The following is a 27467-nucleotide window of genomic DNA, read 5'->3' on the forward strand; positions in this document are numbered from 1 at the left end:
CAAGACTGTGAATGCCTCAGCGCGGCGGGTTGACTCCTGGATAACCTTCTGAGGTACCGCGAGCTCACCCTTAAATGACCCCACCAGTCTGAGGAAAGATCTGGGGGGATTCCGGGGGGTCTCGAGACCCGGACTAGGAGTTTCAATAGGCAGAACACAGGGCGGAATGGAGAGAGAGTGCCTCGGGTTTCTTCTGGAGAAAAAGACAACATGCCTAAAACAACAACAAGTTAACACAGAGATGCAGACACACGACACACGCACGGACGCAGACACTTAAATGTGATTGAAATCTAATGCTATTCTACAACTTATAATAATGAACAACAAAGTTAACGGCCTGATATTAATTAAGCTGTTAAAAATCCACAGATTTTAAACATCCGGCTTAATCGAGACTAAACAAACAGGAATGAAATGAAAAATAAGAAGGCTATAGGCCCTATATCTCTAATCTTGCACGTGTACGCTCGACTATGCAATGCAGCACACTATGGAAGCTTATGAATAAAAAAGAATATATGTGGAAACATGAGCATCGCCATCCGTAGCCTATGATATCATAACGATCATGTTGTAATGTTTCGCCCTTTCTTTCTGTCGAAATAATTCGTCTAGCAATTTTAACACTCTGGATGTTGCAACGTTGTAGGTTTCGTCATGTTCGAAGCTTGATATCGATGACTGTCATTGGGAGAATCCCTCTGCTTTCGCCACCCCCTCGCTGGGCCCCCTCGTAGAGCTGCCTTGTAGAGTTCAGTCTCTGAGCCGGGGAGTGGAATTCGCTGTGATGCTGCAGCCTGTGACGGCGTAACTCTCACAATATGGACAGTAATGACCCATATTTACACCTAAGTGAGTATGTTTCCTCGCTCTGTTTGTGTTATATAGGACACGTGTGTTGTTGCTCCCCATTTCGTTGCATACGATCGCATTTGTTTATGCTTTGGACTGGAGAAGCGCATGCATTTGTTCCATGGCGTCTTTTTCCGAAGTGCCAGCGAGCAAAAACTAGACGGAGAGTCCGCGGACCTTACCCGAAGATTTCATTTTCAATCCATGAATCCGATCGTGTTATCTGTGTTTAGTTAAGACTCTTCTGATCTGACTACAGTGCCTATTGACACGATCGAGGCTGCTGTCCGATGCAAAAAGTCAGGTGATCGCCGGTTGTGCCGGTCAGACGAGAGAGGTCAGAGGTTGGCACTTTAATTGCGCTTATGTAATTTATGGCGGTCGTTGCGCGCGTCTCTTGCTAAACTGTTTGAGACAGAGACACAATTTATCGGTCTGGATTGGAATAGTGCAACCGACCCAGAACGCTATGTACGTACCGATCGAAAGACTGGTTGATTTCTAGCCCAGATCCTCCAGCAAAAACTTCCCCGTGTGAAAAAGCTTTCAAGGGGCGGCATCGCATCGCGCCTTGGCCAATGTAATCGATTACTGCCCTATTCCAGTGGCTTCGTTGACAGCTTGTTATGGCTTTGATCTGACACCTCTTGAGTTTGCACTTGAACCGGGCTAGAGAAACTGCACTGGGGAGCCATCATAACATGGGTATAATTGTCATCGTAACCGTCTGTTATTAAATGTGTAGCGAACATAAGAGGTACATACATAGGCTGCTGGACGTGTGACTTTTGTGATCCTTTTTTCAGTCTGGGATTTGTGCGCAGTGAAGTTAGCCCAAGGCTTTTTTAAGCCCGCTGAGTGAGTCACACACTATATGCCTCATTTATCTTGTGATGTTTTCCCAGAATCAAATGATACATTCATTGCCAAACCGCACTATAGCATGAGGTTGTCATCAACAGTCCTTTGTGTGTAAATAGCAGGGATATTAAAGCGCACAGACTTGCATTCAAAGCGGACATGAATTCCCTTTAAGTTCAAAATAATCAAGCATATTCCTATTGTGATGATGATATTGCTTCTCAGATGTTTCAACCCCATATTCGTGGTGGTGAAAACTGCCATCGTTATAAATGGTTGCAACTCCCCAGGGAATGGGAGAGACATCTGGATGTGAGTGCATGTAGGCTGTGAGCGGGCAGAATGTGCATAAACAGAGCATTCCCCTAAGGCTAGGAACTTCTCTGGTTCACCTGAAGTGGCATAGGGCCTCTATAACACTTAATAATGATGATATAGTGAGGAGATTAGGCTACAAGAGGTCATGAAAGTTATGGGATGCCGATTTTGCATATGTACTAATTGACATACTGTAAGACAGTTATAAAGTATTTCATTATTTTTTGGTACATAAGATAACCTGTACAGATGGACGCTATGACAGTCCGACCAAGACCAAGAATGACCAAATCGGCCACGCAATTCAGATCAGAACGACCCATGAGAGATGCTTCAGCCATAGAATTAGTAGATATCATGCCCATGGATGAGCATTTTTTTATCTTGACAATGAATTTGTTCCCATGGGATTCATGTCATGGGATACATGGATGAAAGTGCAAGACACCTTTTGACCACGTCTGTGGATTATACCAGGTTGTACATATGAGTCTTTATTTTGGCTTCTCAGCTCTTTTCTCTGTGAAGTTAGGTTTCAGCATGTTTGATGCAGATCTAACAGCGCACTCTGGTCTTATAGCAAATCAGCATATTTTTCTCCCCGTGAATTTCTGTGGTTTTCTGTCAGTCAGTCCACAGTAAGGGTTCACCGCCATGCTGGCGTTCACTGGCAGCTTTTCAGAGAAAAGGAGAGGCAACTCACAGAAAATCACAGAATAGAGAGACAGAAAGAGAGGGGGGAGGGGGGGGTCACCCCAGGACTGCTTGACAGTAGCACTGGGAACTCTCTTTACCAACTAAGGGTCAATGATTGTCCTGCTTTCTGTTTGAGGAACCAAGAGTCCCCCTCCCCTTTTGCCCCCCCCCCCCCACACACACACACACGCACGCACGCACACTCACACACTCACACACTCACACACACACACACACACACACACACCATGGACACATGGAAGCACACACCTCAACATAGGTTAACAGTGCATAATTCCCATCTATTGTGCACCGTGTGTGCTTAATGCACATGGCACAAGAATTGACCTGTTGTTGATCTCAAACTACAGAATCCTTGAGCAAATATCATTTGGACGACACACCTACTCCCTGTGTGGTTTAGAAATAGCAGTCAGAGGGGTGGGTGCAGAATCTTCTATGGATGGAGAGTTTGAGAGTTGGTTTCATTGTCAGCATAGTCAAATAGCCCTCCCACATGCTTTTGGTCACATGATTTCATGGTCACATTATGTGTTGCATTACATAGGACCGTGTGTGTGTGTGTGTGCGCGTGCTTGTGTGTGCACATGTGAGAGATAGTGGTGAAGAGCGAAGGAGGGGAAAAGAGGGAGGGAAGGGAGGGGAGTTTTCTCAAGCTAATTGTTGGTAATTACTCATTAGTGAAATCAAAGTCTTGATTTAATTGTGGCCGTAGTCCAGCAAAGTGCGTTAGCCCTGGTTGCTCTTTTTGGTTGCCCTCGTTTTGACTTTACTCATCACTATAACACACACAGACACTCACATATTCTGTGCATGTCACACATGAACGCTTGTTGCCTCCTATTTCCCTCACATTCTCACACAAACACATATACTACTCTCCATGTACTACTACAGATGCTGTACACACCCAATAACACAAGCAGCCTAACCCAATTCACCCAAATGAATGGCAAAGACAGTTAAGCCTAATAATACAAGCATCAAAGTCAATGCCAAATGAATCTAGAATAGAATATATCCGCTCCTAGAGTATAGCCAGTGAGCCCATTAGTTAGTTACCATGATTTAACATTTGAGATGGGAATTTAGTGATGAAGGGAGATATGTGGCTCACTAGATTACCTAATATGACCGTCCGAATAAGTGTGTTACCTAACATTACTACCTCCGCTTGGTCCACAGGACCGACAGTGACAGCAACAGGTAGCACCCGAGTTCATTAGATCTCATTAAATCTCCCCTATGCACAGAACAGAATGCGCTGTGAGCCTCACATGTCTATTTCGAGTGCTCAGAGCCATTTTCAGCATGCTCTTTCTCTCTCTCTCCCTCTCTCCCTCTCTCTCTCTCTCTCTCTCTTAGACACCATGCCGATTGCTCCACAGCACTTCTCTTGTGTCTCTGTATTTTTCTCTCATTTCTCTGTTTTTCTGATTGCCTTCCTCCCCCAGTTATTTTCCTTGTAAACACACAGGGGACAAAAGATGTCACATGTCTGATTCTTCCTTCCTATCAATACCACAGTCAACTCTGCCAAAAAACACAATGTCCAGCAAGCACTATTAGAGAACAGGGAGAGGGGAGTTTCAAAACGAAACTGTCTCCCTTGTTGTTTTGTCTTTTGGGGGGGCAGGGGGATACAAAACTAAAGTAAGACATTTTTCCATGATTAAAGAAACCCACATTTTTTATTTTTATAGTATAATATAGTAGTCTATCCCCTAGTCACTAGTGTAGATTGTTAAGCAATAACAACATTGAAATTCCCTTTTGCCTATTAGAGGGCAAAGTGGAGTCAGCGCCTACCATCTTGATTATGCCATCTTTAACATCTTCTCCAACAGTGTCTAGGGGGTAAGACGCTGTTTCTAGTCAGGACCACTCACATCATTATTTATACCCTGGGGCTCTACTGGGAACACAAGGTTGCATCTCTCCTTTAAAATGTAATTTTGCTACGCAGCAGCTCGACCCTCAATATAAATGTCTTTATGAATGCTAATTATGGCTTTCGGGGCTAATTTGATGTTTTATGTGGGCCATTACTTACTATTATAAGTCGACATAAATTTGAGACGCTCTGTATTATTTTAAGCGGTCCCTGAAGGGTTGGTAGACTTGAAAGAGTGGTAAGTTGCTTCCCCTGGTGGGACCCTAGACTCCAGACATGCTAAACTAAGGCCCAATCCCAATTTCCCTTTTTTACCCCCTACCCCTCGTTTCGGGGTGCCACTTGCTTTTTGGCTTGCCCCTCGGAAGAGAGTCACAAGGGGTAGCGGTTGAAAAATCGTCCCTTATGAAATGGGACAACCCTTCAAGACCCTGATACGTCATCAGTAGTATCATAGAAAAGCATCGACACTCCAAAAGAACAATGCTTCATTATCAGGCCATGACAGAATAGCGGTGTTCTGTAGGCTAGTAACCCATGCTCATACCATGCACCGTACCAGTCTGCACTCGTACCAGTCTGCACTGACATAGGACAACAGTGCAACAACCTCGCGGCTTTCGTGTGGAAATGCGACATGGAAATGTGTCAAAATGCAGGACTGTCCTGCACAAATCAGCCTTAAAACATGTAACGTTAAATAGCTAACATTAGACACAGCCACTAGCTGCTAGACACAGGCATAATAGCGATTTTTTTTGTTATACTTGTCTCTAAGAAAAGGTCTCTAATACATTGAAATGACATTAAATGACACGTCTATTCCTGCTTATTCCTGTTTTCACTATCGTGACGATGATTCGCTCTTCGGAGTCTGGTCCTTAAAAATCTCAGTTTGGAGGGCTATGTAGCCCTACCACTTGGCCCTACCCCTACATGAAAACAAAAATTGGGACACCCCTACCCTGCAAATGAAAGCGCAAAACGGAGGGGTAGGGCTAAAATCGAGGGCCAGGGGGTGAAATGAGATTGGGCCTTAACTCCACTGTCAGTGAGGAGCTCTTGTTTCATTTAGCCAATGACTGATGACTGAATGACTTTCACAGAACGAGTGCATGCATGCACACACACGCACACACACACACACACACACACACACACACACACACACACACACACACACACTCACACACTCACACACACACACACACACACACACAACCACACACACACACACACACAACCACAGCACACACTGCCGTACAGAGTTTGCCCTATCTTAGCCACTATCGAAGTGATGGCTCTTCTACTAAATAGATAAATGGAGTACTGCCTCAGTAAAGGGCCTAAGGAAAGGTTGTCCAAAAACATTTATCCTCTGGGTTACTTGTAGGACAACTCTAAATGGACTCTAAATGGATCTGTTATGTGGTTACACAGAGTCCCAGATGTTTGGGCTTTTTCATGTAGTTTTATGTTTCATTTGTTGTTGTTTGGTTGTTGATGTTGAGTTCTCCTCAATTTGATTGCTTTATTTTTTATTTTTTATTTTTTATTTTTTATTTTGACTGTGTGTTTGGCTCTTTTTGACTTTATTTGTTGCCCTGAACCATGGACATAGAAATACACAGTTCTTGGAATTCAGAGCTACGGCAGTTACACAGACAGACACACACACACACACACACACACACACACACACACACACACACACACACACAAAGCAACGTGCTGGGCTCTTGGCTTTAAGGCACAGTGGCACACTCAGGCAGCGTGTAATGTGTCACTACAGAGCTAACAGGCATGTTTGCTGCCCCAATTACAGACAGCAAGGCTTCCTGGGAAATTATGGACGTGTCAAAATAGAGAATCTCCTTTCAGTCTCTGTCCAGTCCAATCCTCTATTTCTTACCCTCTAAAGATATACTCAGCCACTCTCAAACAGACACACCCACACACATGTTCTCCATTTGATACACTCACACACAGTCAGTCTCTAACACAAGTATACTTGACGACAAGCACTCAGTAAGACCCTTTCTTGAACTGTATTTTTAGATATGGGCCTTTATATTATAAGAGCATTAGTCCTTCTTGTTTCCGAGTACAATCTCTTCACATGCTCTTTAGCTCTGACCCTTGAGGAGGAAGAAATCGGAAACTTCTGGTTCTACTACCCGCCCCCCCCCCGAAGAGCACAAACACCCTGCTATGCCACAACAGGTGTCTCTGGTACAGATAGTTCTGCCCACACCCACACCCATAGCTCCGCTCTGAGAGGAAAGGGGAGGGGGGGGGGGGGGGGGGCAGTGGTAGCTGTTAGGCTGTTAGAGGATCTGATCCTCGGCAGCAAACGGTTCCTCTCGGATTGATCGGAGGATAATCTGGGTAATCCCATAAACGACGCGGACGGACTCCGCCCCCGTCCGTCCGTCCGTCCTTGCCTTCCTCCCTCCTTGCTTCTCTCTCGCTTCGGTCTCTCTCTCCGGTCCTGTCCGGTCCCGTCTGTCTCTGTGGAAGTCCCTCTCGGCCCCATCTGCTGAAGAGGCTCTCCCAGCCGGCTAGGGCAGGTGGTCTGGCTGGCAGTCCCCCAGCCCTCTAGGAGCCATGTGGCACCCCATGGCATCGCCCCCCTCTGGAGGAACGTCCGGGAGAGACCCGGGATATGGGCACTGTGAGTACTGTAGCCAGGGCTCGTCCACGCTGACCGTAGGAAGTAGGGGCTCCCTAGAGAACTGCAGCGGCTCAGGGGCAGGATTGCAATTCAGTTGTGGAAGGTTCTAGTGGATTGTACTGTACAGTGGGTGTCTGTATGATGTCCTGCGTAATGGTGAAGATAAAGTTTTGAAACAAGTTCTCTTAGATACAGACAGTACACTTCTCTTCAGGCTTTTGTCCCTCTTATTGATGTTTATGTTGTATTCATCTGGGTACAATATAAAAAGGTGTAGATCTTATTAGATCTGACAGTGAGTATGTTCTTCTTAGGTGTTAGTAATATGTCACCCTAATCGTCCTTGAATATTCTCTGTCGCCAGCGAGTGCATGGTTTATGACAAGTGCTTGATGATAACAGTAGAGCATAAAAGGCGTTGTTATGACTTTGATTATGACTTGATTGTGTCGAGTAAGAGACTTGACGAGGAAGAATTTGAATTGTGGTTCGCATGGGTTGTCTAATTCTCAGACTCATGCTTGGATGCCGTCATCGAGAACTATTAGTACCGTTTTATCCAGACATGAATTATTGCTCAAGGCTGCACGCGGGGCTGTAGTGGGTTGCTGATGTGTGCAGCAGACACCCATGCATATATAGCAGTGGAGGTAGAAACCGGAGGACGGACTCATTAGAATGCATAGAACAGAATGACAAATTCCTCATTCCATTCCATGCATTACAATGAGCCCATCCTCCCCAATTTCTACCTCCACCAGCCTCCACTGATATATGGAAGGAGAGATCATGATCATGGTGGTGATAAGTATGTAGAGGCTGCTTAGTTCCGGCCTCAAAGGGGTTCATTGACACCCCTCACCCCTCTCCTGTCAGCAGAAGAACTGTCTCCTCTCCTCTTTCTCTCTTCCCTTCTATATTCTGTCTCTCTCAACACCTCTCCCTTCCTATTTCCCTCTTTCTCTCCCCTCCTCCTCCCCTCCTCCTGCCCCATCCCCCGCTCTCTCTGTTGCCTGTCGCTCTGTATCCCTCAATCACACTCTTCCTCTCTGAAGATTTTTTTCTTCCTCTGTTTGGCAAGGTGACGGAGGTGTGGATGTGACAGACAGAGGAGGGGCAGGGTCCTCACAGTGCACTCAGGCTGTCACCAGCTATTATCTGTGTGTGTGTGTGTGTGTGTGCGTGCGTGCGTGCGTGCGTGCGTGCGTGCGTGCGTGCGTGCGTGCGTGTGTGCGTGCGTGCGTGCGTGCGTGCGTGCGTGCGTGTGTGTGTGTGTGTGTGTGTGCGTGTGTGTAAGTAAGTGTGTGTATATGTGTGCATGCATGCGTCTGTGCATGTGTGTGTGTGTGTGCGTATTTTGTGTGTTTGTGTGCGTATTCTGTGTGTGTGCATGCACAAAATAATACAATACAAAAATGCACCACTTAAATTGCTTCAAATACGTAATGTAATGGGTGTTCAATGCATGAGATCAAAGTACCTCCAGCCTCTCTGCCCTTGTGTTAATCCATTGTCTTTCTTGTTGTAGTCACGGTAAAGGATGAAGGTCTCTGTTCTCTGCTGTCCTCCCTCTCAGGATACAGCAGTTTAATGTTGCTGTGATTAAATCTATAATACTGACTCCATGACTTGATGAATTCGGCCCACAGTTTTTAAGCCTAAGCTCATGGTGAATATAGTGAATTAAAGCTATGTCTAAAATACCATAGAGATTGTAAGTGCGGTTAGCAAAATCCAGATATACTTTGACATCACAGGCATATTTTGGTACCCCTTTCTCTCTCTCACTCTCGCTCTCTCTCTCGCTCTCTCTTACTGTTTTTCTGTCTGTCTGTCTATCTGTCTCTCTCTCGCTCGCTCAGTTTCTGTCACTCTTTCCCTCTCTCTACACATGAGTAGAAACGGTCTTCATCTTTCATTACTAATAGAGAGTCGGCCGACCTGTTACCTGAGACTTCATACTGGTTCTGGGGGTCCCTCTCATCTCCCTGGGTGCTCTGTGTGGAATGCTGACCTGGGTCCATGATACACAGGCTCTGGGGTCAGGTAGTCCTAGCCGGGAGGTGGGGGTGTGGGGGGGGGGGGGGGTGTTGTTATGTGTGTCCGCTTAATAAACTAAACTAAAGCTTGTTCGTTCAGTCCAACCCCCCCCCCCCCCCCCCCCCCCCCCCGCTCTCCTGCCCTCCAGACCACTGGGACAGCCAAGCTTCCAGGAACTAGTAGAGATTGCCTCAGCAGCCTCACATGCAGAGTCTTTGCATTGGGCCACCCGCTCCCCTCCCGCTGTTTGTTTGTTGTGCGGAAATCAGTTGGCTCAGTCTGTCCCCCCCTCTGCCTGCGTGTGGGGAATCGTTTAGTTTGGTCTTGCTGGACCGGAGCCTGGCCCTGTTGTTGTTTGAGCCTTATCTCTGAGCCAAAACATCTGTTATCTCTTGTCCTGTCTGTCTCAGCTCTGACATGGACGACGGTCATCGATCCTCTTCCTCTTTTTGAAAACTTTCACAGTCATCTCTATTTTGGAGCACGAGGAAATGGTAGTTTTGCCCTACATTGGAAATATTGTTGTCGACGTTGTACATAGGATGAACATGCACTTCCTCTTCCTCCCCCTTTGACTGAAGGTTGCTGTTTTCAGGGACTCTCTGTTTCAGAGAGAGAAGAGAGACAATAGGGAGAGAGAGAGAATGAGAATGGAGAGAGAGGGAGAAACAGGGAATGGAAAGAGAGGGGGAGAGAGAGAGAGAGAGAGAGAGAGAGAGAGAGAGAGAGAGAGAGAGAGAGAGAGAGAGAGAGAGAGAGAGAGAGAGAGAGAGAGAGAGAGAGACAGAGAGAGAGAGAGAGAGAGATAGAAGAGTTCACTTCTCATCTAGGGCAGTGTGAGTTAACTACAGGACAGAGTTTAGGGTCAGTGAGATTCATTCTCTGGTTTTGTACAGTCAGAAACATGTGGCCAAGTAGGCTACATGGGTTTTGATGTATTATGTTTTGGCATCAATAAGGAGAATTGTGCTCACTCTCGACCAGACTTGTCGCATATTCTTTTGTTTCCACAGTGGCCGTTTTTTAAACCCACTTTGTTCAAATCCTACCGCCGATCAGTAACAGTGTCCTTGGGTTTTGAATGATGGCTTGTTATGTAAGAGTCTCTGTGGTGAACAGAATCCAATATCTTATTCTGTTTCCTCAATCGTGGCTGAGTAGAGATACACAAAGGGAGGCTTTTCTGAATACGAGGAGGCTGAATGTATGCTCTTAATGTCCTCAGCCTGTGGAAGGAACTAGAAGTGTATGTGTGTGATCATGTTCTCATGTGAGGTACTGTAGGGATGGAAGGCTGTTTCTGTGTGGGACAATGGGTTAGCCAGCCCCCTCTCTCCATCCCTTCATCCTTGTTTCCTCCCCACCTCCTCCTCCTCCTCCTCCTCCACTAACCCTCCCCACCCCCCACACAACCACCACCACCCCCCCCCCCCCCCCCCGCTCCTGTGGCCTCCCACCTTCTTGACAGCTGGCCTGTCGGGTCGGAGATACTTACCCACGGATAAGAGGATTTACTGCCGCAACTGATCAGACATCCACCTCATTTAGGAAATAAATGAGTGTTTTTGAGTGTGTCTCTAGTGTTTTGATTATGATTCTGAGTGTGGGTTTTATGTTTTGTGTCTGTCTGAGTGACAATGAGTGTGAATTGTATTTGGGCGTGTGTGCGTGTTGTGCGTGCGCGTGTGTGTGTGTTCACACCCCAGAGAGGCTCGGGGGCCAGGAGTAGTAGTGAGTTCGTTTGGCAGCAAAGCCATTTCTTAATTACATGTCTTCTGTATCTAATGAGTCCCACTGTCTGTTCTACTGATTGCTTTAGGATACATTATGCTTTATATCAAGTCTGCTGCTGCACACACACACACACACAAACACACACACACACACACAAACAAAGACACTCACATACACACAGAGCAGATCGATGTACGAGTTATGGATGTGTCTATCTCTGTGGGGGGTAATCTGATAGATATTGAAGCGTGTGGCCTTCTGTCACAGATCTAACCCCCCCCACTCCCTCACACACACACACACACACACACACACACACACACACACACACACACACACACACACACACTCCTCGTCTGCTCTCCAGACAGAAGATATTATTAGTTAGCATGTCACAGGCTTATTGAATTACCACACACTGGAGTGCCCTATCTGGTCACTACCCTGTAATTAACAATAAGGTATTTAAAAGGGTTTGTGGTTGGAACTATTTTTATCCAAATAAATTGGATACGACTGTTTGTGAAATTGTGTCCATTAAGCGCACTATTCGCATTGTCAGTCATTTATAAGTGTATAAAAGAAGTATTTCTTTGGTTATTTCAACTCCCTGTACTGCAGGCTCTGTATCTCAGATGTGTGTAACGTGGTGGGAGCACATACAATGTATCTAACCGAGAGCCTTTTCTAGGAATAATCTCTGTAGCCCTGGGATACTGATATGATCTCTTTTGAACTTGTTCGGGGATTTAGCAAGACACGACCTTTGAGTTGCAACGGCAGGGGTCAAAGGTGTCCGGCGCTGTTCTTTCTGTTTGTTTTCACTCAAATAGAAGGTTGCAAAGCCGCGGTACAGTAGGCTTAACAAGATGGGTTAGTAATGGGGATGCTAACCCTGGCTCCTGTGTGTGTGTGTGTGTGTGTGTGTGTGTGTGTGTGTGTCTGTTGGAGTCTTCAGCGTGCTGGAGTGTGCTAAGAACTTTCAAAGCTCTGTGGTTTCCCTTGTGGAACGCGAGCACACACACACACACACACACACACACACACACAACCATACACACCCCTCCATTCCAGAGCCTTTGTAAAGAAGTGATTTACATAGAATGGATATGGGACGGTGGAGGTGGAGGTGGGTCATGCAAGGATAGCCCTGTGAACCACTGAGCCATTCACACTTCCTCTGGTGACCACGTTGGCTCCCTGCCACACAACATTCCCACCCTCTGTGCATGCTAACCTCGCCCGGCCTCTGTGCATGCTAACCTCGCCCGGCCCTTTCTTTCAGGAATCCTACTGGGCTCACCGTGCGTCCGTGCGCTTTTGTGTTCCCCCCCTGCAACCACTGCTATGTTTTTTTTTTTGGGGGGGGGGGGGTTCTGGGTTGCCTGGCAGTAGGCTCGCTGTGCTTGAACTTTCCAGCCAGCCAGGGAAGGAGGGATGGAGGGAGGGGTGGAGGGAGGAATGGAGGGAGGGGTGGCTGGCCAGTACTGGGCCACAGCAGGGACTTTCTGAGAGGCATGTGCTGTAACTCGTACTCAGCACCTCTGATATCCAGCCAGTCCAGATGGAGGGGGGGGGGGGGGCTAGGCTTCAGTAGTGCTTGTCAGTCTGGGATGGCTCACACAGGGGGGGGAGAGGGGTGGGGGCTGTAGTTTTCATGCTAAACAGGAAGTTGCACAACATCTGTTCTCTCTCTGGCATATATAGAGAGAATTAATAGCCAAACAGCTGTGTGTGTGTGTGTGTGTGTGTGTGTGTGTGTGTGTGTGTGTGTGTGTGTTGTATCGTCAGAGAGCTGTTATATTCAGACAGTCCCATTGGATGCCGTCACATTCCTCTCTCTTTCCTAACTCTTTCAACCCTACTCACACAGCCACATCTATTGTATAAGCACTTATTACGGTTTCACAAGAGTTGATTTTCCAACGAGGTACATCAACAGTCTGGCCCTGTCCGAGTGTTTCCTGGTCAAGCCATGTGCTCAGGAAAAAACTGTGGGTCCTAAGCCGAGCTAATGCTGAGCCACTTATCATTAATAAAACCATTTCTATTGGATCATAGTAACTGTTAGATGTGGCACTGAAATAGATCTCAAATGGACTTAAGTTCTTCCATGCATTACAATGAACCCGTCCTCCAATTATACTGTCTCCACCAGCCTACCCTCTACCAGAGATACTATGTAAGATAGGCTACTACTTAAACATTCAACAGTTAGGAAGGGGAAGGAGAAGGAGAAGTCGAGAGATGAAAAGAAGGAGGGGTGCTTCGTTCCGTGTCTACTGTTTTTCACTCTTGTCAGTGTCCCCCTGCTTGGGTCCTGCAGGTGTCCAACCCCCCTACCCTGGAGCACAGGAATGTGACATTTAGCTGAGGCCACTGGCAAAGTGTGTCTTGTGTCAGAGCCAGAGGAGTGTGTGTGTGTGTGTGTGTGTGTGTGTGTGTGTGTGTGTGACTGTGTGTGTGTGTGTGTGTGTGTGTGTGTGTGTGTGGGTACAGACTGTGATGTTGAGAATACCTTGTGAGAACAGGCTGTACCTACAAGTATGTGAAAATAAAACCCATGATATGGCAAAAATGAATATCATATCAAAGATTAATAACTCCATACATAAATGGAGATGTTAAAATCGATATGCATGTGTGTGTGCGTGTGTGTGTGCGTGCACACGGATGTGTGCGTGCATGCACGTGTATGTCAGTGATTTGCAGCAGTGATGAAGGTCCTCACAGCAAAATGCATGCGGTTACACATCACGCCCTGTTACCTCCATGATTGACAGCTTGCCTAAATAGGTCATCTATGTAAATGCCAGGCTGTCAGTTTACATCCAGAGACACGAAGCAAAGTCAGCACACTGTGACCAAAATAAAATATGTTTGCTGCATCCTACGTAGGCGTATTTGCAACATATACACGCAGAGGCAAAGCTACAGGGGGTAATATGGAACTGGTGGTATAGGCCTATTTGTCAACACAGCGTATGAAAAAAAAGCCCTAATTGATTGAACATAGTGAATTATTGACTTTGTATATTTTACACTGAAGTGATTTGTCTGATATTATTTGCATTGGTTTTTCCAGGCGTAATGTTCTCCATTGCTGGTGAACTTGGTGCTTGGTGGTTAGCCATCTCTGTGTCCTAGCTATTTCGATCTGTCTCCAAAGTCTCCAAAGCAGAGGACTTCTAGTTGTCTGAAGTAAAACATTGTGAAATATAAACTGCAATAAACTGCAAAATGATGACAGCCCCCCAGTGATACGTTGCACATTATATTATCAACCCATGCCAATCCCAGTGTCTTACTTTAAAGCCAGTTTCTTGACTTATGGGGTAAGCCCACGGTGGGGACCAAGACACAATACAAGATTTGGTTTCCCCGACTTGAAATGATTCTAGTAGGCCCAGAAAGTGAAACAGCTCCGATTTTCTATACCAGGATGGAAGGGTTGTGTAGATGACAGTCCATCCTGACTGGTAGTTGATGGAGGTGGACACAGATGAGGGAAGGTCACCCTGGCACTGGGCATTTTAGATCTCTTACGCTGATTCCAGGATCACCTTGTCACATGAGGCTCTTCATTAACGTGTTCTGAATCAGGCAATGGGATCTCCCGAAATCTCCCTAGGCAATCTGGACAAATAAAGCTATTATATTGGAGATAAGACGTTTGAATGGGGGGATTTGGAGCAAGCTGTGATAGATCTAGCCTATAGTTCTACAACCACAGAGCTGTTTAATTCATTGGCGGGGGTCACCCTCTTCCAAGCCCAGCTGCAAATCCCATTAACCACAGTGAAAGGCAAGTACTTTTGTCGTCCTGGGATCAAACAACTGATCCAATGGCTAAAGTGACGAAATTAGGGGAGTTAAGAACTGCAAACTGACATTTACAAAACATTGTGCCAGTCCTGCTTTGTTAGCTGTTAGAATGAATTCATTATCTGAGTTCCAGCTGTGTTTCCTCTTGGTGTTCTGTTCAGTCTTGGTAACTACAGTTATCGCAGAGCTCTTCTGTGCTTCAAATGGTCTAAATACTGGGCTCTAGTTTATCCATACCCATTCTCTCTATCCTCACCATGTCTCTCTCTGTCATCACCCTGTCATCACCCAGCCCAAAATGTGTCATCTATCCACAATTACAGACCTGTATCCCTTCTCTCCTTCCCTTCCAAAACCCTTGAACGCGCGGCATCTAAACAACTGACTGACTATCTCCGGAAGATGGATCACTTAGACCCCCACCAATCCGGCTTCAAGGCTGGGCATTCCACTGAGACTGCGCTCCTTGCTGTCACGGAAGCCCTCCACTCTGCCCAAGCTTCCTCCCTCTCCTCTGTTCTCATTCTCCTTGACCTGTCTGCTGCCTTCGACACAGTCAATCACCAGATCCTTCTCTCCATCCTCTCAGACCTGGGCATCTCTGGCACCGCACACTCCTGGTTTTCTTCCTACCTGGCGGGCCGCTCCTACCAGGTGACCTGGAGAGAATCGCTATCTTCTCCACGAACCCTCTCCACTGGAGTTCCCCAGGGTTCCGTCCTAGGGCCCCTACTCTTCTCCCTCTACACCAAGTCTCTTGGCTCGGTAATCTCTTCACATGGGCTCTCCTACCACAGCTACGCAGACGACACTCAACTCTTCCTGTCCTTCCCCCCATCTGATGTACACGTGGCAACCCGTATCTCAGCATGTCTCGCTGACATTTCAACTTGGATGGCTGACCACCATCTCAAGCTCAATCTTAACAAGACCGAGCTCCTCTTCATCCCCGGGAAAGCCTGCCCTCTCCAAGACTTCTCCATCACAGTGGAGAACTCTACTGTAACCCCCTCCCTGACAGCCAAGAACCTTGGAGTGATCCTGGATAACCGACTATCCTGTGCGGAGAACATTGCAGCAACGGCTCGCTCCTGCAGATTCTTCCTCTACAACATCAGAAGGATACGACCATTCCTTACCAGAGAGGCTGCGCAACTCTTGACCCAGGCACTGGTCATCTCCCGCCTGGATTACTGCAATGTACTCCTGGCTGGGCTCCCCGTTTCAGCCATTAGACCTCTGCAGCTCATCCAGAATGCTGCTGCCCGGCTGGTATTCAACCTCCCCAAATACTCGCATGTCACCCCTCTCCTTCGCACCCTGCACTGGCTCCCGATAGCAGCTCGCATCAGATTCAAGACCCTGGTGCTTGCATACCAGGCAGCTAAAGGGACAGCCCCTGCCTACCTGAAGGAAATGGTAACCCCCCAAACCCCTGCCCGCTCACTCCGCTCCTCCACCTCGGCTGGCCGACTGGCCCCACCTCCTCTACACAGCAGTCGGGCTGCCCGATCACGTCTCTTCACAACACTGGCTCCCCGCTGGTGGAATGAGCTCCCCACGGCTGTCAGAACGGCAGAGTCACTACCCATCTTCCGTCGTAGACTGAAGACCCATCTCTTCAGGTTACATCTTAACTGCTCCTCCTGAGACATCTTCTGACCCTCACCACTACGTCTCCTAAAGACACCCGCTTTCCCCTCTTCTGTGTCCCTAAGAACTTCTATTGCCCCCCTTGTACTGTTTCTCAGTTTCTCCAGTAATATAAAAAAAAAAAAAAAGGCGAGTAGAAGGCGATAATAGGGAGAAGGTTTTTCCTTCTATCAGTGGCCCCGGGCCCGAGCTAGAGTACTCTTCCTGCAACGAATGGTGGACTGCTGATTCACATGCTTAGTATTCAAATGTATTGATTGTAAGTCGCTTTGGAATAAGGCGTCTGCTAAATGCCAAAAATGTAAATGTAAATGTCTCTCTCTATATATGTCCTCACCATGTCTCTCTCTGTCCTCACCCTGTCTCTCTCTATATGTCCTCACCCTGTCTCTCTCTATCCTCACCCTGTCTCTCTCTCTCTCTCTCTCTCTCTCTCTCTCTCTCTCTATGTCCTCTCTCTCTCTCTCTCTGTCCATGTCCTCACCCTGTCTTACTGTATCTTCAACGCATTCTCTTCCCTCCTCCCCACAGACTCCTCAGGGCACACAATGAACACGCCCCACTCCCACCACCCTCCCATGGGGGGTATGGTGGGACACCCTTCCGTCATCAGCACTTCCAGGCACCTCCCGTCTCCCATGAACCCCCTGGGCTCGCCCCACATGAACGGCCTGGCCTCGCCCTACTCCGTCATCACGTCCTCCCTGGCCTCGCCGTCCATCTCGCTGCCCTCCACGCCCGTCATGAACTTCGGATCGCTACACAGTCCGCAGGTGAGAGAACACAAACACACACCACCAAATGGTTCCATTTATGGTTAGGAAACAGCTTACTGTACTCCCTTGCATATCCAGATGGTGACGACCATTATATAGCGGTACGGAGAAGACAGGATGAACAGATTATAAGACTCAAGACTGGATTGTTTCGTAACCCTCAGTAACCTCATTGATACACCAACAAGAGTTTGTTTATGTAACATTCAAGATGCTTTATTCAAAAGCGATACCACCACCATCTCTGTGAGGCCTATTTAGTTCAGTAGTATTTGGAGTGTTTCACTGAGCTCATTTAAGTACAACTGGTGTTTTGGCAAGGTCTTTCTTTATGTGGGTAAAACACCAACCTCAGGACCACTGCTACAGGTTGGTCTTAACCAATCGCAGCAGTAATCCGCCAGGGCTCTCCTAACCTTCTGTCTTGACCTTTAACCTTCAGGACAGAAGGTCATCATTGAGTGGTATGTTGTGGGTCTGTTGGGCTGGCTGGAGGACTTGACACTTTTCCAAGAACGAAGTATGGAGTATTAGCCCTTTAGATGATTATTGGAGTAACAGCTAAAGACCAGACCTTGCTTTCCAAGCTCTCTGCAAACATTTGTTTCGTCTCTAGGTTACCTCATCTAAGTGATCACTGGGTCATTAACAACAGTAGCCAAGCCTTCGAGAACACGAAAGGCAGTAGTTTCACTGACATAAATAATAAACAACAACACCAATAAGGCTGTCCTTTTCACTATCGCTCACAATGAAACTACAAGGTCCAAAGGGGCTTTTTTCCCTTTTAGTGTGTCCTATTCAATAAACTACAAAGCCCATAAGGCTAGTGCTCAGTGCTTTGATGGTCAGCCACACACAATGCTGGATGGACTGGAACAAATTAAGCCAGCGCTGCAGGGAGCGGAGGAGAAGGTGATATCCATTACTCCATTGATAGTATGGATCTGGGCCTGAGGGACAATGTGCAATATGACTGCATGTGTGCCTCTATTCACTGGGGCGTGTGCAGTCGACTGTGGCAGCGTGGCAGAGCATTCGGTTACTCTTACAATAGTCATGCTCAAGTCAACTCGCTTATCAATCTCAGTACGGAGAACGGATCACCTCATAGCTTGCCTTGTTTTACTGTACAGTGTACTCAGTAAGGGGAAGTGAACACAAATGATGCTATAGTACCTAGCTTGCTAGACTATGATATGCTGGCTATACACAGTAGTGAATAAACAATGTATGAAGCATGAATATTGCATGTGTGAACAGTAGCCTGACTAGGTAGCGGGTTGGATGCCCGAAGAAGTGTTAGCACGTAAGCGCCTTGTTGCAGAGCGTATGGGCAAACCGTGCATGTGTCGGCATGCTGACTGTATGTGAGACACGTGTGGGGGGGAGCTGAAGGGGAAAGGTCTCTCATCATTGACTCACCAGTGTCGGAGCAGACAGGGGGATGAATGCTCATTTAACTGTGACTCTAGTTGCCTGAAGGCCTTCCCCTGCTACAGAGGGAGAGAGGGAGAGAGAGAGAGAGAGAGAGAGAGAGAGAGAGAGAGAGAGAGAGAGAGAGAGAGAGAGAGAAAAGAGTTGAACAAGCAATAGAAAGAGGAGGAGGGGGGAGCTGTGGGCCAGCTCAGAGAGCAAAAAGATAAAGAGAGAGGAGGATAGAAAAAGAAAGAGGCCTCGTCAAGCCTTTTACTCGGTCCCCTCTTCTCCTGTAAGGTCACAGATAGACTGTAGTTCAGAGGGCCATTAGGGGATAGACAGTACAGAGTGCAGGTCATAAATAAACTATAGGAAGTCCTTGCAGTCTCTGTAAAAGATGTCCCATATGCCAGTCAGTGCATTCCGATACTGTGTACAGACAATGTAGGTCACTTCTATTTCTCCATGCTGAGCTGAGATGCATAAACAAACAAACAAACAAACAAACAAACACAAACAGATAAAAAATGCATGTTATTGTGTATATATATCTATATATACTGTATAGAGTGGGGGAAATAAGTATTCAACGCATCAACGATTATTTTATTCAAGATACTGTATATTTCCATTGCAGCTAATTCACATGAAATATAGACCAGACATTGATATTAACTCAATAAAACTATACAACTAAAGAAAATTGTAACATTCCAATCCATAAAAAAAGCTATGTGCAATAAAGTGACACAGGAAAACAATATTGACCCAGCTGATTCTAATTAGCACAGGTAGGAGAACTCATTAGTGGCATAAGCTGGTTTAGTGCTTTATTACTGTGTTCAATACCACTTTCCATAACGTTCTTTTATAGATTGGAGTGTTACAATTTCTTTAGTTGTGTAGTTTTGTTGAGTTAATACCAATGTCTGGTCTAGATTTCATGTGAATAGAAATATGAAATATGTAGGAACACCATCTTCTCATTCATTCAGGGGGTATAATGGTGTGGGGAATGTTTTCTTGGCACACTTTGGGCTCGTTAATACCAATCAATCATCGCTTGAATGCCACAGCCTATTTGAGTATTGTTGCTGACCATGTGCATCCCTTCATTATCATCTACCCATCTTCTAATGGCTACTTCCAGCATGATAATGCTCCATGTCACAAAGCAGAAAGTCGTCTTAAACTGGTTTCATAAACATGACAATGAGTTCAGTGTTTCCCAGTCACCGGATCTGAATCCCAATAGAACACCTTTTGGTAGAACGAGAGATTCGACAGTTTGAAAGTGCACCTGAAAAAAATCTGATGCAATCATTGTCTTCATGGACCAGAATCTCAAAGGAATTTTTCCAACATTTTGTTGAATCAATGCCATGAAGGGAGGGCCCATGCAGTATTAGTATAGTGTTCCTAATAATAGTGTTGCGGTGAGTGTATATATATATATTGCAGCCATCTCAGTGGTTGACAGGAGAGGTGCAAAGTGCAAAAGGTTGATAAGGAGACCATAAAAAAGATAACTTTTCATCTGTTTGTTCAGGAATTAGTGATTAGTGATTAGGGAACACTCCTAATAATAAACAGTTATTTCAAATGCATACCACCTTTTTCTCAGCTGCATTCGGTCAGGTATGAGCTGGATTGTTTCAATAAATCAATGGATTGCATCAAGGAAAGGAAGGAACGAAGGATGCATTTCTAAAGTGTTTGAACAGTGCCCCATTATGCCTAAAGCTCATGAGACCCTACACTGCCCTCTGTTGGTTGGGAATTAGAATTGCAATCTAGTCAATTGACAGTCCACTAACAGACAGCCCATAATTCTATCTCTGTGCATCTGTTCGTAAATACATTTTATGATGAATGCGGACCCCGGATCTTCTTCCACACCCCTCTCTTGTCAACAAACATTACAGACCTGCATAGCAAGGCTCTGAGATGAAACAGAGTCACTCCCTCCTAACCAACCATGTGATTGCACCCTCAGCTACTTTCGTAAGAAACGTGTGGGTGGGGAGAGAGAGGGGTGAACGGGAAGACAAGTCAGAAAATAGAGGAACCGCAAGAAAGGGAGAGGGAACTGACTCACACACTCTTTTTCCCTGCTCTCTCCCTTTCTTTTTTCCACCCGCCCGCCCGCCCTCCCTCTCCCCCCTCTCTTTGTTTCTCTCTCTCTCTCTCTCTCTCCCTCTCTCTTCTATACAGATGAACTGTTCTATGAACAGTGTCAGTAGTTCGGAGGACATCAAGCCCCCTCCAGGCTTGCAGTCTCTGGGGAACATCAACTACCAGTGCACCAGCCCCGGGGGCATGTCCAAGCACATCTGTGCCATCTGCGGAGACCGCTCCTCAGGTAGGAGGGCCACACTTCCATCATATCCCCCCCAGAGAGAGAGAGAGAGGGAGGGAGGGACGGAGGGATGGAGTGAGAGGGAGACGGAGGGAGGAAGGGAGAGAGAGAGACTGTAAACTACAGTATATATAAACCAGAAAACGTAATTGTGTATACTGTATTTATGTATTTTTGTATTTGTCAGTCCCCCCCGAGTACAGTACATGGACAATGCATTGATTGATTAGCAAAAGTGGATGTTGTTATTGGTTTGATTTCACTTAAAGCACTGGGTTGATGTTTTTGGCGTGTTGTCGCCTACACAGGAAAGCACTATGGCGTGTACAGCTGTGAGGGCTGTAAAGGCTTCTTTAAGAGAACCATCCGGAAAGACCTCACCTACACGTGTCGAGACAGCAAGGAGTGCCTGATTGACAAGCGACAGCGCAACCGCTGCCAATACTGCCGCTACCAGAAGTGTCTCGCCATGGGCATGAAGAGAGAAGGTGTGTGTAAGTCATTGAACATAATGTAGGTGGAAGTCAGGGGAGGCCGGCGGAGGTAGAAATCGGAGGACGTGGCTCATTGTAAGGCATACAAAGTTTGATATAATTCCTAATTCCATTCCATGCATTGCAATGAGCCATGGCCTCTGATTTCTACCTCTGCTAGCCTCCACTGGCGTAAGTGTGTGTGTGTACAGAGGGAACTTGTGAGGGAAGGAGGGAGGGAGGGAGGGTGTGTTGTTGCATGCTTTTGTGTGTTTATGTTGTAGTCTGTCTTAATTGTATGCTTGTTGATTTTTCGGTGTGAGCGCCAAGTGCGTATTGTTGTGTGTATTTGTACAAGGTTCAACTTGTAGTCCATTTTGTGGGGCCTGTAGTGGGGCTGTCGGGGGTGTCCTGTTACATCCCATGTAAGATGTCGCCGCATTTCTATTCAGGAAGTTGAACATCTGCCCTTTGACCCCTTTGCAGCGGTGCAGGAAGAGAGGCAGCGTGGGAGGGAGCGGGGGGAGAGCGAGGTGGAGTCAACCAGCAGCTTTAACGAGGAGATGCCTGTGGACAAGATACTGGACGCCGAGGTCGCTGTGGAGCCCAAAACAGAGGCGTACGCTGACGGGGGTCCGGGCAACTCAGTAAGGATCACGTTAGACACACTCCGCGTTAGAGCTGCAGGGGGGGGGGGGGCACCTTTCATAATGTATGTATAATCTGTATGTGTTGTTGACGGAAACATTTTGACATTTTACCGTCAAAACCCACTGTCTCATTACTATTAAGCCTCTCTCCTCATCTGTAGAACACAAAGAGATGTGATATCAGTGGAGGCTGGTGGAGGTAGAAATTGGAGGACGGGCTCATCGGAATGCTTGGAATGAGGAGTGGTGTCAAACGACGCACGGAATGAAAGGAGGAATGGTGCACGATACCATTCCTCATTCCATTCCACACATTACAATGAGCCCGTCCTCTGATTTTTGCCTCCATCATCAGCCTCCCCTGCATGATATGGATGGGGGGGGGGGGGGGGGGTGGATGGGGGAAGAGTGTTGCAAGTGGGTTATCATCTGTGCATATACTCCAGCTGTCATCTCCACCATCCATAATGTATAGACACCCACTAGGCAACGTTAGTCACAAGAATGAGATGCAGAAAGCCATAATGCCATAGTGGGCTGACTTTGACAGCTGCCGGTGTCTCTCTCTTCTGTCCAGACCAACGACCCAGTCACCAACATCTGCCAGGCGGCAGACAAGCAGCTGTTCACTCTGGTGGAGTGGGCCAAGAGGATCCCTCACTTCTCTGATCTCCCCCTGGACGACCAGGTCATTCTACTACGAGCAGGTACACACACACACACACACACACACACACACACACTCACGCACATACTCAAGCACACACTAACGCACACACACACACAGCTCAAAAACATTCCACACAAACAAGTCTTTTTCGTTGTCTATTTCTATGTCTGAGTGAATTCCAAATGTGACCCATTGCTGGTTCCCCTCAGTGACATTTACAGACACGTCAACGCTGACCTCTGCTGGTGAGATATTTCACACACAGGTCCAAATGAGGGAGGGGCAAAGTCACACAGTGCCCCTAATGAGCTGCAGAATTTTGATGCTGATGCTTTTGGGAAAGAGAGCAGAAGTTTGTTTATGAATAAAAGATAAAGCGAAAGAGTGAATAGAAGACAAGAGTTATGAGAAGATAAAGGAAGAGATATAGAGAGAGAGAGAGAGAGAGAGAGAGAGGAAGAGGGGGTGAGGACTCAAATGAATAAACAGTAGCTGTAACCATGCAGTGATGATGGTTACCAAGCTCAACTCTCTGTGTGTTTGTTGTTGTTTGTGTTCAGGCTGGAACGAACTGCTCATCGCCTCCTTCTCACACCGTTCTGTCACGGTTAAAGATGGAATCCTATTGGCCACCGGCCTCCACGTCCACAGAAGCAGCGCCCACAGTGCTGGTGTGGGCTCCATCTTCGACAGGTAAGAACCTTCCCCTGTCCCGCCCCCTCCTCCCCGTCCCCCGTCTCGTCAATGACCTCTCAACCACACTTTTAATTTGAGTCACTGACTTGAAAGCAACACACAATCCACCTCCTAGACTGTGAAAGCATACCTACTGGTGTCATCATTCTACCCTTTATCCCATACTAATAATACTGTACATTGAATTCATATAGCACTTCTAATTCTTTTCAATTTTTTTTAAAGCTTTCTAAGACCCATACTGCTTTCTCTCTCTCTCTCTCTCTCCCAGAGTCCTGACAGAATTGGTGTCCAAAATGAAAGACATGCAGATGGACAAGACAGAGCTGGGCTGCCTTCGAGCCATCGTCCTATTCAACCCTGGTCAGTGTGCCATCTCCCCCTCTCAATTATAGCTGGTTACATCAGTGTACACACACACACACACACACACACACACACACACACACACACAAATACTCTGTCAGTGCTATTCTCTCTCTGTGACATGTGAGGGAAGGAATGGGCTATAGTCACTCATGTGAGGATGTTTCCGTCCGGAGATTGATGTGTGGGACCTCATCAGTCCGGACCGTGCACATGCCATAAAAGGGTGTGACCATGTTGAAGTGATGTCACGGAACTCACTTGACCTGTAGGACCGTGGGATTCTGAAGACTGTTAAGACCTGTTGTGTTCTGGAGATAGTTTGGCTATGAAGGGTGATACACAGTAATGGGGATGTGCTGCTGATATCTGAGGGTAGTTCTGATTGGGTCTGACAGTAAATGTGTTGTTGTTGTTGTTGTTGTTGTTGTTGTTGTTGCAGATGCTAAGGGCCTATCAAACCCACCAGAAGTGGAGGGGCTGAGAGAAAAGGTCTACGCCTCTCTGGAGTCCTACACCAAACAGAAATACCCAGACCAGCCCGGCAGGTAGGCACGACGGAGCGCCGTACAGACTGGATTACATTACCCCCCCTAGAGCAGTGATCCTCACTCCTGGTTCCTGGAGAACCGTGCTACAGCAGTGCTTTTGGCCCAGCTCACCTGTGACATGCCTGATTCATCGCATCAAGGTTTTTTGAAGATCAGTTGATTCAGTTCCATCTGCTGTGAAAGCACTAGGTTGAGACTAAAATGTAGATGCCGTGCTGAGGCTCACCAGGGCTGAGGATCGTTGCCATAGGAAGAGGCTGGAGATGGGAGACAGGACACTGTCATACAACGGCCTTCTCTCAATTGTTTGAAATTCGATTCCTTGTGTCCTCTCCTCCGTCCTCCACTCGATTCCTTCTCAAAAAGCATTGGATAGGGGGCGCTTAGGTGCCGTAGCGGGTTAACCGCAGGGTTCCCGGGTTCACGTAACCGCAGGGTTCCCAGTTCGATTCCGGCCGTGGACATGTCCTGCATGTCATCCCTCCTCTCTCTCTCACCCATCCTTCCTGTCTAAATCTCTACTGTATCTGTCAATAAAAGGAAAAATATGAGTGGGACTGCCCACTTTTTACTTTAAAAAGCATTGGATAGGAAAAATATCTAAGAACTTAGGTCCTTCTCCTCCAATGTGTTGAGTAGGAAGTGAGTGGAAGACGGAGGAGAGGATCTGAGGAATCGAGTTTTTAGCAATTGAGATACGGCCACAGTCATACACAGTCATGTACATGTTGTTGTTCTGTGCCACAGTCATACACAGTCATGTACATGTTGTTGTGCTGTGCCACCTACAGATTTGCCAAACTGCTGCTCCGCCTCCCCGCCCTACGCTCCATAGGACTGAAGTGTCTGGAGCACCTGTTCTTCTTCAAGCTGATTGGAGACACGCCCATAGACACCTTCCTCATGGAGATGCTTGAAGCACCACACCAGATCACATGACACGAGTCCCCCTTTTCACTGTATATACTCCCACAATGTAATTGATATGAAGATGAAACTTGATTCAAGTTGTAAAACAACATATTTTGTACCAAGCACAAATGATTATTAATGTCAAAAATTTGTATTTTGGGGGTGTTGGGAGGGTCCAGTTTAAGGAGGGGCGGGGGAGGGGGGGGGGATCTAAACACTGTCAAAATAAATTCTAATAGAATTGTTAAAAGATTTTTTTGTAAATAGATAATTTCAGGTATCCATTTTAAAAGCAACCCAATGCAATATTCAAAAATCATATTTTATTCAAAGATGAATTGTATAAAACAAAAACCATTTTAGAATTCTTCCAGAATAAAATTATTTAAAATGAATGTATTGTTTGTGGTGTTTCTTTTCAATCAATTGATACTCACATACTATGCTTACTTTGATATGGTCTGACTCTTATCACCATTCCCTAGTACTGCTTTGGTAATAAAAATTGATCTTGCCTTAGCAAACTATTAAAATCCCTATGACATGTATGATGATGATGATGATGATCAATTGCACAATTGCCATCATACAAGTCATATGGATTTTAATAGTTTAAAGACATTCAGCCATTAAAGCCATTTAATTAGACGTTCAGCCATTGAAGCAAGGGTAAATGCCGCTTTTCTCATGTGTGCTTCCTTGTGGAGCCGCTAGATGGCGGGAGTAGACTACATACTACCACGATCAATTAGATGGAGGCGAGCATGCTTTTGGACCGGTTAGTTTTCTAATACCATGAGAGTCACAAGGGTTTTTCAAAACGGTTTTAAGATTTATTTTACTATTAATAGGCGCATATCTCGGACTTGCGCAGACAGCAGTTAGAATAGGTAGACTAGTCCTATACGTTTTCCTCTTCCTAATCGTTTGAATTGAATCTAAATTAAGATCAGATTTTATTTTTCTTAAAATCGGTACAAAATATCAACATGTAAATCTTACAGAATAAGGAAAATAATTGTATACACCTATTAGGAAACTAAACATTTCCGTTTTAGAAAAAATAATAAAAATAATCCCAGGCAGTTTAGGCGAAAAAGTGTTTTTAGTTTTTAGTGAAATTTTGGGAATAGGTAGTCCTAGTGATAGAAAGTATAGGCCTACATTTAAATGACAATTCAAAATTAATTTTGTTAGAGTTTTTTGGTGCTTTTTTTAGGCCCATTTCATTCAGTGCTGTGCAATAATGTTTTCACATCACTCAGCGTTATGTTCTAGATTATTCTTTAATGAAGCTGTGTGGCTTGTCGGTGGGCCTGCTAACTTGGTATTACAGTTCCTCTAGTTTCCTAGTGTGAGGAGACGACTCCTCCAGGGCGCCGGGGGCCAGAGATGATGGGGGGAGAGAGAGAGAGAGTGCTCTAGAAGCGATGGAGAGTGGCGCAGAGGAGCACTTATCAATGTGCAGGTGCTCGAAAGCGCAAGTCTCTCTCTCTCTCTCTCTCTTCTCTCTCTCTCTCTCTCTCTCTCTCTCTCTCTCTCTCTCTCTCTCTCTCTCTCTCTCTCTCTCTCTCTCTCTCTCTCTCTCTCTCTCTTTCTCGGACTAATGGGTTAATTAATAGATAAATATTCAATAACGCATAGCGTGCAGAAGAGAGATCGGAAACGCTTATGCCTGCTGGAGATAAAGTTCTATCCGGTCTTCTTCGTTTCCTCTGCCGCGGGACACCCCTCTTCTATTGCTTAGTACCGCGGACATTGGAATGGGATGGGAGAAGTTGTTTCCAATACATCAATAAGCCCCGAGAGAGAATAATTTATTGGTGACGTACAATGTTTGATTTGTTAACCTTGTGTAATCTATTCCAATTCATATCTGAACCTCAATTGCAAATTCCTCAATTTTGAAAATATTTATTGTTTACAATGACTATTTCATTTGATGTTTTGCCTCAGCATATTACAGTACATGTAATAAGTACATCATAAATACTCATGTCACCCTATGAAATAAATGACCAAGA

The 27467-nt window shown here is 46.2% G+C and overlaps 1 protein-coding gene across 2 annotated transcripts; it reads left to right on the forward strand.

The window, feature by feature from the left end:
* Nucleotides 1–714: 714 nt before the first annotated feature.
* Nucleotides 715–25645, forward strand: rxrgb (retinoid X receptor, gamma b). Of its 2 annotated transcripts, none has more exons than XM_080548407.1 (10): nucleotides 715–855; nucleotides 17103–17344; nucleotides 20981–21128; nucleotides 21434–21619; nucleotides 22085–22245; nucleotides 22826–22955; nucleotides 23479–23611; nucleotides 23886–23977; nucleotides 24423–24528; nucleotides 25323–25645. In XM_080548407.1, exons 1-10 carry the CDS (start codon nucleotides 825–827, stop codon nucleotides 25468–25470), a joined length of 1377 nt encoding a protein of 458 aa, XP_080404533.1. In that variant the 5' UTR covers nucleotides 715–824; the 3' UTR covers nucleotides 25471–25645. The 2 variants fall into 2 exon arrangements, with proteins under 2 accessions (XP_080404533.1, XP_080404534.1); XM_080548408.1 differs by having other exon boundaries at nucleotides 21434–21613.
* The last annotated feature ends 1822 nt before the right edge of the window (nucleotides 25646–27467 follow it).

This window comes from Nansenia antarctica, assembly GCF_963989245.1.
Source record: "Nansenia antarctica genome assembly, chromosome: 1".
In the NCBI taxonomy this organism is placed as follows: Eukaryota; Metazoa; Chordata; class Actinopteri; order Argentiniformes; family Microstomatidae; genus Nansenia; species Nansenia antarctica.

What these genes read in the sequence shown, in the direction of transcription:
- rxrgb (XM_080548407.1), top strand. Translation starts at nt 825, where the DNA reads ATGGACAGTAATGACCCATATTTACACCTAA. An exon ending in GATCGCTACACAGTCCGCAG is followed by an intron (nt 17,345 to 20,980) that starts GTGAGAGAACAC and finishes TCTTCTATACAG; the next exon opens with ATGAACTGTTCTATGAACAG. An exon ending in CTGCGGAGACCGCTCCTCAG is followed by an intron (nt 21,129 to 21,433) that starts GTAGGAGGGCCA and finishes TCGCCTACACAG; the next exon opens with GAAAGCACTATGGCGTGTAC.